This window comes from Exophiala dermatitidis (assembly GCF_000230625.1).
Source record: "Exophiala dermatitidis NIH/UT8656 unplaced genomic scaffold supercont1.7, whole genome shotgun sequence".
In the NCBI taxonomy this organism is placed as follows: Eukaryota; Fungi; Ascomycota; class Eurotiomycetes; order Chaetothyriales; family Herpotrichiellaceae; genus Exophiala; species Exophiala dermatitidis.
This window is the reverse complement of record NW_008751652.1, coordinates 1,743,137-1,755,559: the sequence shown is the minus strand read 5'-3', so window position 1 is coordinate 1,755,559 and position 12,423 is coordinate 1,743,137. Positions and strand designations below refer to the sequence as shown.

General features: G+C 52.9%; 3 protein-coding genes across 4 annotated transcripts; all 3 read left to right on the top strand.

Annotated features, from left to right (window-relative positions):
• Window positions 1-396: 396 nt before the first annotated feature.
• HMPREF1120_08454 lies at window positions 397-5,717 on the top strand. Of its 2 annotated transcripts, XM_009162711.1 has the most exons (3): window positions 397-1,080; window positions 1,148-1,334; window positions 1,423-5,717. In XM_009162711.1, the coding sequence occupies exon 3, from the start codon at window positions 1,931-1,933 to the stop codon at window positions 5,450-5,452; it is 3,522 nt and encodes a 1,173-aa protein (XP_009160959.1). In that variant the 5' UTR covers window positions 397-1,080; window positions 1,148-1,334; window positions 1,423-1,930; the 3' UTR covers window positions 5,453-5,717. The 2 variants fall into 2 exon arrangements, with proteins under 2 accessions (XP_009160959.1, XP_009160958.1); XM_009162710.1 differs by having other exon boundaries at window positions 1,148-5,717.
• Window positions 5,718-6,883: 1,166 nt separating this feature from the next.
• On the top strand, window positions 6,884-8,098 carry HMPREF1120_08453 (transaldolase; the record flags this gene model as incomplete). Its single annotated transcript, XM_009162709.1, has 5 exons — window positions 6,884-6,922; window positions 6,994-7,024; window positions 7,081-7,199; window positions 7,257-7,421; window positions 7,478-8,098. 5 exons carry the CDS (start codon window positions 6,884-6,886, stop codon window positions 8,096-8,098), a joined length of 975 nt encoding a protein of 324 aa, XP_009160957.1.
• A 584-nt stretch (window positions 8,099-8,682) lies between these two features.
• HMPREF1120_08452 (uncharacterized protein) lies at window positions 8,683-10,416 on the top strand (the record flags this gene model as incomplete). Its single annotated transcript, XM_009162708.1, has 1 exon — window positions 8,683-10,416. The coding sequence occupies one exon, from the start codon at window positions 8,683-8,685 to the stop codon at window positions 10,414-10,416; it is 1,734 nt and encodes a 577-aa protein (XP_009160956.1).
• Window positions 10,417-12,423: the final 2,007 nt, after the last annotated feature.

The window sequence follows — 12,423 nt, the reverse complement described above, 5'->3', positions numbered from 1 at the left end:
GGGTATGTCGATAGGCAGGAGAGCCTAGGGTTTGTCGTTAGCGTAGCCAGTAGCGCGCCGTCGATTAAGGTACGTATAAGCGCTTTGTAATTGAGTTGAGGCTCTCGTTATGCGCGTTTTCGTCGTATACGTTGAAAAAGCGTGACTTTCGTAGGGTGTCAGCTTCTTTCCTAGTACTAGTACTCCTATCAGGAGTACTAGGACGGTACGTTGAGCGTGTTTGAGGCGCCATAAGTGTTGAGAAAGAGTAACTGTGTACGTAGTGTTGATAAACACGTTTTCGGCTAAATATCGGGTTAGCAATCAATTCTGACAACCACTAGGTGCCAGACAATAATGAGCCGGTGTCGACGGTGGGTGAACTTGAATGGGTAGAGCATATGCTGACTAACAAGTGTCGAGGCGTGATTTGGGACAGGATGCTGATCACGTGCCTCCGATACCACGGCGGCTCAGTGACGTTTTATTGACGGGCGAGAGAGTTCATGATGTAATCTTTTGTGTACGTGAAACGGGTCGAAGTGACGTCCAGTGCGAGCAGTGATTGGACAGTCGCCCACCAGCAAATCTGGGCTGCGCTGCACAGACCCCAGAAGTCGAAGTTCAAGCTGGAGATCCCTGTTACTGTGAGCCATTGTAGCTCAGCCACATTTCCCTCGCTTCCTCACTACAACTACTAGCAACCCAGGCCTGGCTCGGGCTCTGTTTCTGGCTCTCGGTGCTCCAGGCGTTCTGAGCTGCACCACCTCATCACAATCCCAACTTGCAAAAGATCCACGCTACCAAAACACCTGCATCTTCTCCATCCTCCTTTTCGACCTTCCACCTTGCGCTCTTATTCTTCGGTAGTGATCTTCGCTTTTCCCAAAGATACCCCGACCTGGAGCGCGTGGATATGGGGAAACATATTGCTTTGCATCCCTGCCAGCACGTCGCGCGATAGGCACCTTCGTCATCGTGCCGCAAAACTTCTTTTTCCCCAAGGGCTCTCGCCCGGGCAAGTTTTGTCTGGTTTAGTCGTCGCGCACTATCGCAACCATGAGCATGTTTCATAGACGGAGCAGGTCTGCGTCGGCCTCTGTAAGTCGAGCCCTTATCAGATTCTTACATTGTAACACTTGCAGGTGCTGACTTTGTTTTCCTCCAGCGGCCCCAGACTCCTGCGTCCGCTTCCGCGCATCTGGCTGCGACTCAAGCCTTTCTTGCCAATCGGACATCTCAGGGGAACCTTTCGGCCTCTGCGGCAGCGGCAGCATTGAGGTCTATGACCCCCACACCTACGCCTGTCGAGAATGTCCAGACAAAACGTACAATACAGAGGCAAGCATCTCTAAGTGCGCTGTCAAGCTCTGGCCGCGGCAGGTCAAGAGGAGGCCTGCAGAGGCAGACCAGCGCTGGGTCCATGACTGAGAGGACTTTTAGAACGCCGTCACCGTCGCCTTCGAGACCGCCATCGCGACCGCAACCGGTAGAGCACCCTCCCCTTCCAAACATCCCCCAGCAGTACGCCGGTAATGTTACTGCGCAAAAGCCGAAGAAGACTCGCGCGGTCAGTCAGGGAGCACCTCCAACTCGGGTCGTGTCTCCGCCTCCGACGCGACCGGTCAACAGAGGACAAAGTGTAGACCGCTATCGACAGCCCGAGCAGCCACTTCCAAACACCAATGCCGCTGCTACGGATGAAACTCAACCTACGGACAGCCGCAACTCCATAAATTTCTCCAGGCCCTTGTCTCCTCTTCCACGCTCGCCCTCAGGCCTGACGAACGGTGAACGTGCGCCTACGAGTGTATCCGCCAACGCCATAGCTCCAGCCGAGGCCGAGGAGATTCAGCATAATCTGAGAGAAAGTGCCAATCAGCCCGTGAAGAAGAAAAAGAAGAAGGTTGCCCCGGGGTCGACGGAAGGCAGTCATCTACATGGCGGTACAATGGCAAGCAAGCCGGTGGTTACGCCTCTTGAGCCCGTCATCGAACCCCAAGGGGAAAACGCAACTGAACAGCCGCCGCAGGCAAAGAAGAAGAAAAAGAAGAAGTCCGCGCTTTCCGGACAAGATGGATATCATGCCGCGCCTGACAGCTCCTCTCGGACAGACTCGGATTCGGATTCTACTGTCGGTAGTGCGAGGGACCGACGTGCCAACAGAGCATCTGGCATGTTGACAAAGCAGCCTTCTATTGTGCGGGAGGATTGGGAAGGCGAGCAGAACGAAGAGGCTGGTCCAGCGCAGACCTTGGACCAGGATTTGGATTCTGCAAGCACTCTTCCGAACAAGCGTTCGGTCAACGCCGCAAACGTTTCGAGGAAGATTGAGGAGCCCAATGTTCCGTCGCAGACTGTTAATCAGCTTGTTACCTCCGATGTTCAGGCTGGCACTACACCTGCTGGACGGGAGCAAGAATCTGCCGCCTCAAGAAATCTGCGAGTCGTTGAGCCACGACCAGCGAGAGGTACTTCTCTTAGTCCCTCAAGATCTACAAGGTTCTCCGAACGGCTTTCATCTGACCTGGCCGCGGGACAAAAGCACGAGCCGCCGCCGCGTTCAGTATCGCCTGCAAAACCAGCGCTTAAACATCATTCCCCCAGTCCAAGGATGTCTCCAAGTGACCCGTATGCCCGTGGCTCGAGCGTTACTCCGAGTGAGGCTTCGGACATCTCAAGCATATCTGCCGATGGCGCACCCAGGCGGAAGAAGTCGGTCAGAGTGAGTTTCGAGTCTGAGCCCGAAGTCGTCGGTATAGCCGCGTCCGCGTCTAGTGCAGAAAGTTCCAAGCCCGAGAAGAAAACGTGGCTACCGAAGGCGAGACCAGCTTTGAACACAATCGAATCAAATGATGATATGGAAGAGTTGATGAAGCCCCGGCCTCAGCTTCCCTCATTTGGTAGCATCAGGGGACAAAGCTTCCGGGAGACGAGCGAGTCACCTTCGTTGCCACCAGCGAGGCCGTCGGCGGAAGCCCGCACATCGGCCCCTGTCAAGGAGAAAGGCCCAACCTCATCAGAAGCCTCCGCTAATGTCCGCGATTCCACGTCTTATACAACCGGTGTCTCAAGCGACCATGCAGTCGGGGCTATTCTGGCAAATGAAGCGAAGAGGTCGCCCCAACCACAAAGTCAAGGCCGCACAAATGAGCCACTGCCGCCGGAAGTCACCTCTGTGGAAGGAGTTGTCTCGTTTTCAGATTCAGAGAGTGAGGGTTCGGAAGATGGGGGAAGGACCGAGACTTCAGACGTCAATCGGCAAGCTGAGGGTCAAAGAGACACAGTTCAAGGAGCAAAGCAGACGTCCTCTTTGGCTCAGCAAAGAGAATCAAACGGCGAGTCAACTTCTCGGCCAGATGTGCCTGTCCTGTCGATCTCTCCACCCACTCCTGGCCTCGAACAAGGCGCCACAGATGATGGTTGGATTGTCGAGATACCAGGAGGATTTCCTACGTCTACGGCAGCCGAAAGTACTTCTGCTCAAGAAGGCCGTGATGTATACTCGACCAGCGACGAGGATTCGGACAATGACAGTATCTACAGTGACGCAGCAGAAGACCCCTCGGAGCTTGATGGCACTGGTTTTGGCTCAATTGACGCCATTGTTGACAGTCCTGTCGTCCCTGTTGCCTCCATACTGGCGACAGCTGTTCCAGAAAGCCCACTCGCACGCCCAGCGCAACCACAACGTCAAGAGCCTGTTCGCGAATCATCTTGGCAAGAGGCCCAAGCACGTTGGAAGAATATTGCGCAGCAGACTCGGCAAGGTCCAGCACTGGATGCTTCTGCATCTGAACAGCCACAGGTGTCAGCAGCCCAAAAGCCGATTTACAGCCAAGTCACACAGCAACAACCAAGCAGCGCTCCACCACCAAGTCAGGCCGCGCCACAGGCCCAACGGCCTCAGCCTCCACCAGAACCTCCCCGGCAACAGGCTAGCCAGCCTCGGCGCAAGAAGAAAACTCAGGCTTCTATCGCTGCTGGGGCAGCATCAGCTCCTGCCACTGCTGGCGCTGTGCAGCGAAATCCACAATCTACACCACGCACGAACAAACCAGCCTCTGCAACGACGGCGGTCAGTCAACCAAGGTCCTCCGCTAAGGCAGCCACAGCCGCCGCCGCAGCGGCACCCTTCAGACAGTCCATGAGGGGCAATGCGCCTACCGAGCCTGAAGCCGGATTCCGGAAATCTATGCGGAACACGTCCATGACTGACTCCGGTGCGACACGACAGCAACAGCGACAATCACAGTTGATGACCTCTAGCCCAGCTCAACAGCCGCGAGCCGCTTTGCAAAAGAAGCATATTCCGCCAGCGCCAGCGGCCGTGTCGCCAGCCGCTGCTCTAGCGCAACGGTTACCTCCCATGCCCATCGTCGCCAACGACAGTGATTCGGATAGCTCATTCCGAAAACGGCGACGTCGTAAATCGGCCACTCCCGGCCAGCACGCCATGCGTCGCAGTATGCGTGGGGCGGCTGAGCCAACATTGCGAGACACTGGACACGATCACCTTCGTTCCCAGTCTCCAGAGCCTCGTCGACCATTCTCACCGACGATGGGCGCTCGCTCCATGCGAACATCCATGAGAGGATCTATGGATTCTGGCGTACCAACCCTCCGTGCTGCGCCAACGGAGACCAAGCGGTCATCTTCTCTTTTCGGGCGTCGGCAGAAAAGCCCACCTCCAGTTCCAGCAGTTGTCGGATTTACACACAAAGCTCGGTCTCGAATCGCGGACTCAGATGATGAAGATGCCGTTCCACGGACGAGCAAATTCCGTTCCCGGTTCGCGGACGACAGTGATGACGAAGTGGACACATCTCACCTTACGCCAGTCCGTGGAATACCCCGGCGAGCAGGCGACGATGACTCGACGGACCTCGAAGATAGCTCTGAGGAAGAGAAACCGACGGTGAAAACTCCTCCTAAGCTTCAAATCCCGGCAAATAGCGCGGCACTCTCTGGTGAAGAGCCTCCTTTGTCTCCTACTACGGAGAAGAAGCGTGGCCTGTTCGGGAGATTACGAGGCAAGAAACACAAGGAGGAGCCATCTTTGCCTTCGGTCAACTCGACTCCATCAGCTCCCAAGGTAGACGCGAGCAAGCCGTCACAGTTGGGGTTTGCATCCGCTGCGGAGAGAGATCGTGTGATCGAGCAGACACGGGCGAAGCTCGAGGCAGCAAAGGACCAGCCTGTTGCCGAATCGCCATCTTCTCATGCCAAATTACAACGACGGCATCAACCGCACCGGATGATGAGCGATTCGTGGCCTTTACCGCCACCCAATATCCAAGAAAGCGGCACGATTCGACCTAGCACCTCGGATGGAGCACCATTCCGGAACGGATCGACCAGGCTCACCCAGGGCAGCATGCGACCGAAAGAGCCACCGATTGAAGCGGTTGGTAGAAGTGGGAAGAAGAAGAAATTCCCTATGCTGCGGAAAGCTTTCGGGTTGAAGGATTAGTATTGCCTTGGACCGTGACTGGACGTGTGGTTTCATTGGCAACATTTCTTATTGTGAACGGATCTAAATTTTCTCTCTTCTGGGTCCTGCTCGATTATAATGTGCCATGTACGACACACAGTACATGAAGCGTGGAGTATAGGACATGTCAAGATTGTGTTTTGAGAGCAGGGAAGCCGGGAGGTTTATCACAGGGTCCATACATGTGTTGTGGGAGGGACTCACTGCAACGGTAGATAGTTCATAATATATAATTTTAACACAATCATTCGTCAACTGGTACGAGTATGGTGTTGGCCGCCATGGCCCTTACAGGACATTCGATGTAGGAGCTTGCTGGCCGGAGAACAGTTCAACTGAATTGCTACAGCACCGTGCGGCGCACCGCAGCGGCGGTAAAATGTCAGGGGTAGGTAGGTAGTCATGCCGTGCACGTTGTAGTGCCGATTATTCTTTACATTAAAATTCGCGGAGAAATTATCCAGGCTAGAACTCGACAATAAACAACTGCCCCGGACTACAGTGCTCCGGTTGGGGGGAGAAATGCTTATCCAGAACGGCAGAATAATACGAGGGCGAGAGGACACCTGCACTCCATACTCCTTAGGTAGTAGTATTCAACGGCCGACAGGCTACAGACGGCAAAAAGATTGCAATGTTCCCAATTTTCTATGTTGACAGGGGCATGGGCATGGGAAGCTTCATCCAGAACAGCCTCAAAGAGAGTGTCATATGCTAAGGCATGCCTGCAAATCATGATACTGTATCTACCATCATACTATTCTGCAGTGGCGAGAAGATGATCTCAGATATACGTATGGGGATCATATGGCCGGTAGGGGAAGACAGGGTACAGAGGAGGCACTTATTACTGTTGGTCAAGGGAGTGATGAGAGTTTCTCTTGACCTGGATACGGCTACAGTGTGGCGTCTCTGATGATTGAACTGTTGCTGCTCCTACTGAGTTTGGGAGATTTCGCCGGGTTTCTTTTAGAGGACAGCTGTTACTCCCTAGCATTGCAGTGCTGCCCGCCATTTTCCGCCGGCGGCCACCAATTGATGAGAAGGGCCGTGGCACAGATGACGCCCCACGTTCATGACTGGCAGTGAAGTTGAAGTGCGAGTGAATGTGGTGGGAAAAGTGGTCCAATGGTGGGATGTAGGCTGTATTCCTGTCGTGGTATAGGCGGAGGCCACTGGGCAGGTCGCCCCCCGATTCCACTCCTTCGTCACCCAAGAACAGCCAGAAGCCGGAGGGACAAGCTGCCAGTGCGCCATTATTTCACTGCACATCCCAAACATCTTCCGCTTTATAGCCGACTTTCTCTGTTTCTCAGAAATCAAAAACACCTTGAACAATTCCAAGCCCATCCAGGATCTGTTCATCATCTCTATCCATAAGTTCAGTCAATAATCATTACCACAGCCAACATGACTTCCTCTCTGGACCAGCTCAAAGCCACCGGCACCGTATGTGCTCAACCCCGCCATCCCACCATGACAAGTGCAAAAGAATTTGACCCAGCTAACCAGTGCAACAGACTGTCGTCTGCGACTCTGGCGACTTCAACAGTACGTTCCTACACCCCCATGCCTTTGTAGCTTGTCAATTGCTTACAATCTTGCAGCAATCAAGAAGTACCAGCCGCAAGATGCCACCACCAACCCGTCCCTCATCCTCGCCGCCTCCAAGAAGCCAGACTACGCTCAGCTGATGGATGCTGCCGTCCAATACGGCAAGTCAAACGTACGTTCGGGTCCGCACTGATACAAGACATCAATGATGCTAAAATCCGGTGTCCAGGGCAAAACCATCGACGAACAGGTCGACTCCGCTCTCGACAGACTGCTGGTCGAGTTTGGCAAGGAGATTTTGAAGATTGTCCCCGGCAAGGTCTCTACTGAGGTCGACGCCCGATTCTCCTTCGATACCCAAGCATCCGTTGAAAAGGCCCGCCACATCATCGAGGTAAGCTCTCATCATGACACACGCTGCAAAAGCCGGATCGACTGACCACATTGCAGCTATACAAATCCATCGGCATTGATAAATCCCGTGTCCTGATCAAGATTGCCTCCACCTGGGAGGGTATCAAGGCCGCGGAGATCCTGCAGAAGGAGGGTATTAACTGCAACCTGACTCTCATGTTCTCCCTGGTCCAGGCCATCGCTGCCGCCGAAGCCGGTGCCTTCCTTATCTCTCCTTTCGTCGGCCGTATCCTCGACTGGTACAAGGCGGCCATGAAGAAGGACTTCTCGCCTTCGGAAGACCCCGGTGTCAAGAGTGTCCAGAGCATCTTCAACTACTACAAGAAGCACGGCTACAAGACCATCGTCATGGGTGCCTCGTTCCGCAACGTCGGTGAGATCACCGAGCTCGCTGGCTGCGACTACCTGACCATTTCCCCCAACTTGCTCGAGGAGCTGTACAACTCAACCGAGAAGGTCGAGAAGAAGCTGGATGCCTCTGCGGCTGCCAACTTGGACATCCCCAAGCGCTCATACATCAACGATGAGCCAACCTTCCGCTTTGACTTCAACGAGGAACAGATGGCCACTGAGAAGCTCCGTGAAGGTATCAGCAAGTTCGCCGCCGATGCTGTCACATTGAAGGGCATCCTCCGGGAGAAGATTGAGAAGGCATAAATTTGATGACTGAATGGACCCAAAAAATGCCAGATGCAGGGTATGAAGCAATTTGATCTTGACTACATTGTACGCTTCCAGGAATGGGATCACCTACGAAAGTGTATGATCCCCGCAAACAATCTCATCGACTTGGTGTGCTGTAAATAGAATATCCTTCAACAAGACTACATAAACTTGTTCAGTCACCGGTTCAAGTTGCCAGCAATGTACATTTCGTGATAGATCATGCAGTGTTCGTGGCGAAACACTGCGTCATAAGTTACCTCCCACGTTAGAGAAAGCTAGTACTCATGTGGTTAGCTGAAAGAGGCCCTCTCGGCATACTTACTTTTCCTGAAGTGATTCGTCGCTGTATTTACCTGTTTGCCATTGACTTGAAGTACTGCCAGTGCACCTAGGTACAGGGCAACTTGATCTGTAACAAGACCACCGGTACCTATGGCGGGTCATCGGCGTCGATGGAACCCGTTATAGACAGTCCATAACCCAAGTCAACATGTTACCATCGTTTCCCACCGGCTGAGCAGCGCCTTGTCCCCTCGCCTCCAGGGCGCCGTCCGACTCCCTGGTCCGCCTGCGCCATGAAAGTGATGCGCCCAGGGGAAGCCAACAAGAGAGGGAACGTTGTGACTGCGCGAATCGTGCCAGCTCTATTACTAGGCATCATCGGGTACTCATCATGGGTGGTTACCAAGCACGTCTGCATCGACTATCTGCTCCATCCGCCGCGAGCATCAACATCGGCAGCAGAAACATCTATAACCGACCTCCCTCCAGTCCACCATCGGCAGACTGGAGCCGCCATTGCCATCCTCATCATATTCTATTTGTTACTACTCATCACGTTGACATGTTTCGGTCGGCTCCTTTATACGATCGTGACGGACCCAGGATTCGTGCCCCGCGGACCACAATGGTACATTGAAAAGGAGCGCAAAAAGCAGAACAGAGCGAGCGCGCAACACTCGACTGCTAGGCATAAGGAGGAGGCATTCGAGTACGGCGCGACCACCACCGAAGGTTATACGCCGCGACTACGACGACATGGCGACAACCGTCATAGGGAATACGATGCAGAGAAGGGAGTTGGGGGTGGGGGTGGGGGTTATCTTCCCGAAGAATTCTGGCACAAGGACGTCTTTGTCTGCGGATGGGATGGCCGACCACCGTTCTGTTCGACTTGTTATAACTATAAACCCGACCGTGCACACCACTGCCGGGAACTGGGCCGCTGCGTGTTGAAGATGGACCACTTTTGTCCCTGGGTTGGCGGCATAGTCTCCGAGACTTCGTTCAAGTTCTTCATTCAATTCACGTTCTGGGCCGCTCTGTTTTGTTTGGACACGTTGGTGGTCGTGGCGTACTATTTTGCCCAGCGCAGGCGCGATGAAAACTTCATCAATGTCCATTGGATCCTGGTGCTGGCGTTTGCTGCTTTGTTTTTCGTCTTCAGTGCAGGCATGTGCGGATCTAGTCTGCAGTTTGCATTTGTGAATTCTTCGACTATTGAGAATCTCAGTCGCAGAACTAAAGTTTGGTATTTGGCAGTGTACATACCCGAAAGGGTGCTTGACAGGTATTATTCTTCGGGGAGGACCGATCTGAGATTGATCTCGTACCCTCGGCCGCCGTCGGAACAGTTTCAGATCCTGCAACAACATGGAGCAAAGGTTGATGGGGATGATCATAGTCAGCAGGATGTCGTGCCGGAGGTCGGCGGCTTGCCCACGAGCAATAACTCTGACGAGGGTCGACAGCAGTCATCTGATCCTCACCAGGCGTCGGTTGAAAACACAGCTCCTTCTGCGGTTGCTGCTACTCGCCATCAGTACCACGCTAGAGACAGATATTCGCCTTCTTCTCCTCAGTCTCCCACCGGGAATACCTCAGCGGACCCGAGAGGAGTAAAAGGACGCACTTTCGCCATTCTCGAAACCAAACCCGGTGAAAACCCCTGGGATATCGGTCCATTCAACAACTTCAGAGAAGTAATGGGGTATTTCTGGCTGGATTGGTTCTTTCCACTCCATCGGTCTCCGCTGGTCGACCATGGCGATCCAACCAGTATGTATAAGCTAGGTCCTCTGGTGGAGAAAATGAAGAGAGAGGCAGGTATAGATGATGATGACGATGGAGAAGACAATGGTCGCCCCCATGGGCAGCATGACCCTACTAGTGGACAAGCTCAGGTCAACACAACCAACAATAAAGTGGAAGAAAGGGGGAGTGGACGAAAACGACAGCAAAGGCGCCATCACCGGCGCCGAAGGCGAAGGAGGTCAGAAACGGAGCCCGAAACATCAAAGATCCCATGACGAAATTCAGGGATGAATGATATCGGATCCATGGCGGCGGCGGCGGCGGCGGCTGGCCTGGATAAATATCTTCATGTCCACTGGACAGCGGAATGACAGTGTTTTACCTGCAGGGTGGTGTGATTGGGTGCTGATACTCCTTAAAAGTGATGGGGACTCTGTACAGTACTTCTTCCTGGCTTTTCTTTTCTGGCTATAAGTGTGAGAAACCTCACAGACCAACGGTCCCACCATAGTTGGCCGTGGCCCAAGGGGTCTTACAGTACGTTCTGCTTCAAGGTAGGTAGGTAGGATAGTACTGGTTGAATTCCTTGCAGTACTGTCGTTGAATGTGTATAATCTTGTACCAATGTACTATGTTCATTTGCTCTAGAAAAAGCGAAATCTTATCTCTCACATAGGTGATATGAGAAAGCCAGCATTGATGAGTGAGGGTAGGGGAGCCATTTCTTGTAAGCACCGACAGTCGAGTCGGAGAGTAGACAGAGTATTATAAAAACCCCCTCATAGGAGGTATTCGGATATAGCATCAAGTCAAAGGGATGGTCACAGACACAAGTAATACCGGCAGTTGGTTAATGCCGAGCGCGAGGGAGGTGGAATGGGTACCTAGGTGTGTAAGCGTGCTGCTTGTGTGTGGTGTGTGTTCGGCGCCCCTTTTCTCCACAGCCTTGTGCGCCCAGTTGGGTCTGGCTCTGCCTTCGCCTCATCCACCCCAGTTGTACTACCAGTGTACTACTGCCTGCCTGACTACTGAACAATTTGCAAAACTTACCAGGTATACTTATACTTTTTGACAAACACTGCTCGAAGTCTAGGCGGAGCGGCCATTTCATAGATTCAAATGTGATGGTGTGTAGTCCATACTCTATATTGCAGTGTCTCAATCTGTTTCTATCCGAATGGTAGCGGAACGATTAATTACGACTACATCTCGTCACATTTGGGGTCATTTCGTATCATATAGTCCAAAACAAGCCTGCCCTCGTCCTGTCCTGCCTGCCTGTTGCTACGATAAGTGTGCGCAAGTCTAGTCTGCTCGCATCTACTTGGCGGCGTGGCGTGGCACGGTATGGTCCCCTCGGGTCTAGCTAGGACTATCAACTCGACAAGTTTCAGACTCTCTGAGAGCAGGGATGACAACTGGATGGTAAGAGTAGAAACAAAACACCGTATCTGGTCGGAAATGGAAACTTGTCAGAATGAATTGAGTAGAGTTGAATCTAATCTAAATTGTCGAGTCGTTCATGTCGATAATGACAGTAGTTTGAAGAGTAGAGAGAGACCTTCCCCAACGCCGGAAGGAATGCCTTTTGTCTTTCCATGTCATTCGGTTCAACGACGACGAGTTCGGCAATACCCACAACGGGTGTGATTGCATATTGTACATCTTTCAGATGCCAGTTCCGGGTTGTTGAGGTGGTCACATTTGTGGCATTCCCACCAACCAGCCATAGATGGTCGCGTTGCAAGGTCGTGAGCCGTATTGTTAAACGGTTTGGGGGTGTTAGACCCGGGTAAGAATGCTGTTGAAGGACTTCGCAAAGGCCGATAGAGCTGTCTTGCCCATGTCGAAAGTTGAGCCCTGTGCATACTCGCGCCATATGGATCGAGGCACTCGAGGCTTGACTTAGTATATCTCGGGAAAAGGGTCTTATTGCCATGAATGACATGATCAGAGTGTCTCGTATTGATACCTTCGAGATGTATCTTCACAAGGGCGGTCAGGATAGGCCTGGCATCGCATAGACGGCGTTGCGATACGAGTGGCATTGTCGGGAGGAAATTGACTGAGAAACGTTTCAAGAGAATTGGAAGACTTTTCAAATAGTGGATGAAGCCCTGAGAGACTGTGCTGTAGGATGAAGTCGGTGCGGAGCAGATGCATGACGGTTCGGTCAGAGGAGCAAAGAGACTGCTTTATATCTTGTCCTTTGCTGCATTCATGAGGTACTCCCGAGGGAGAACGGTTCCCACGTACCCATTTCGCCTTAAAAACAAAACAAC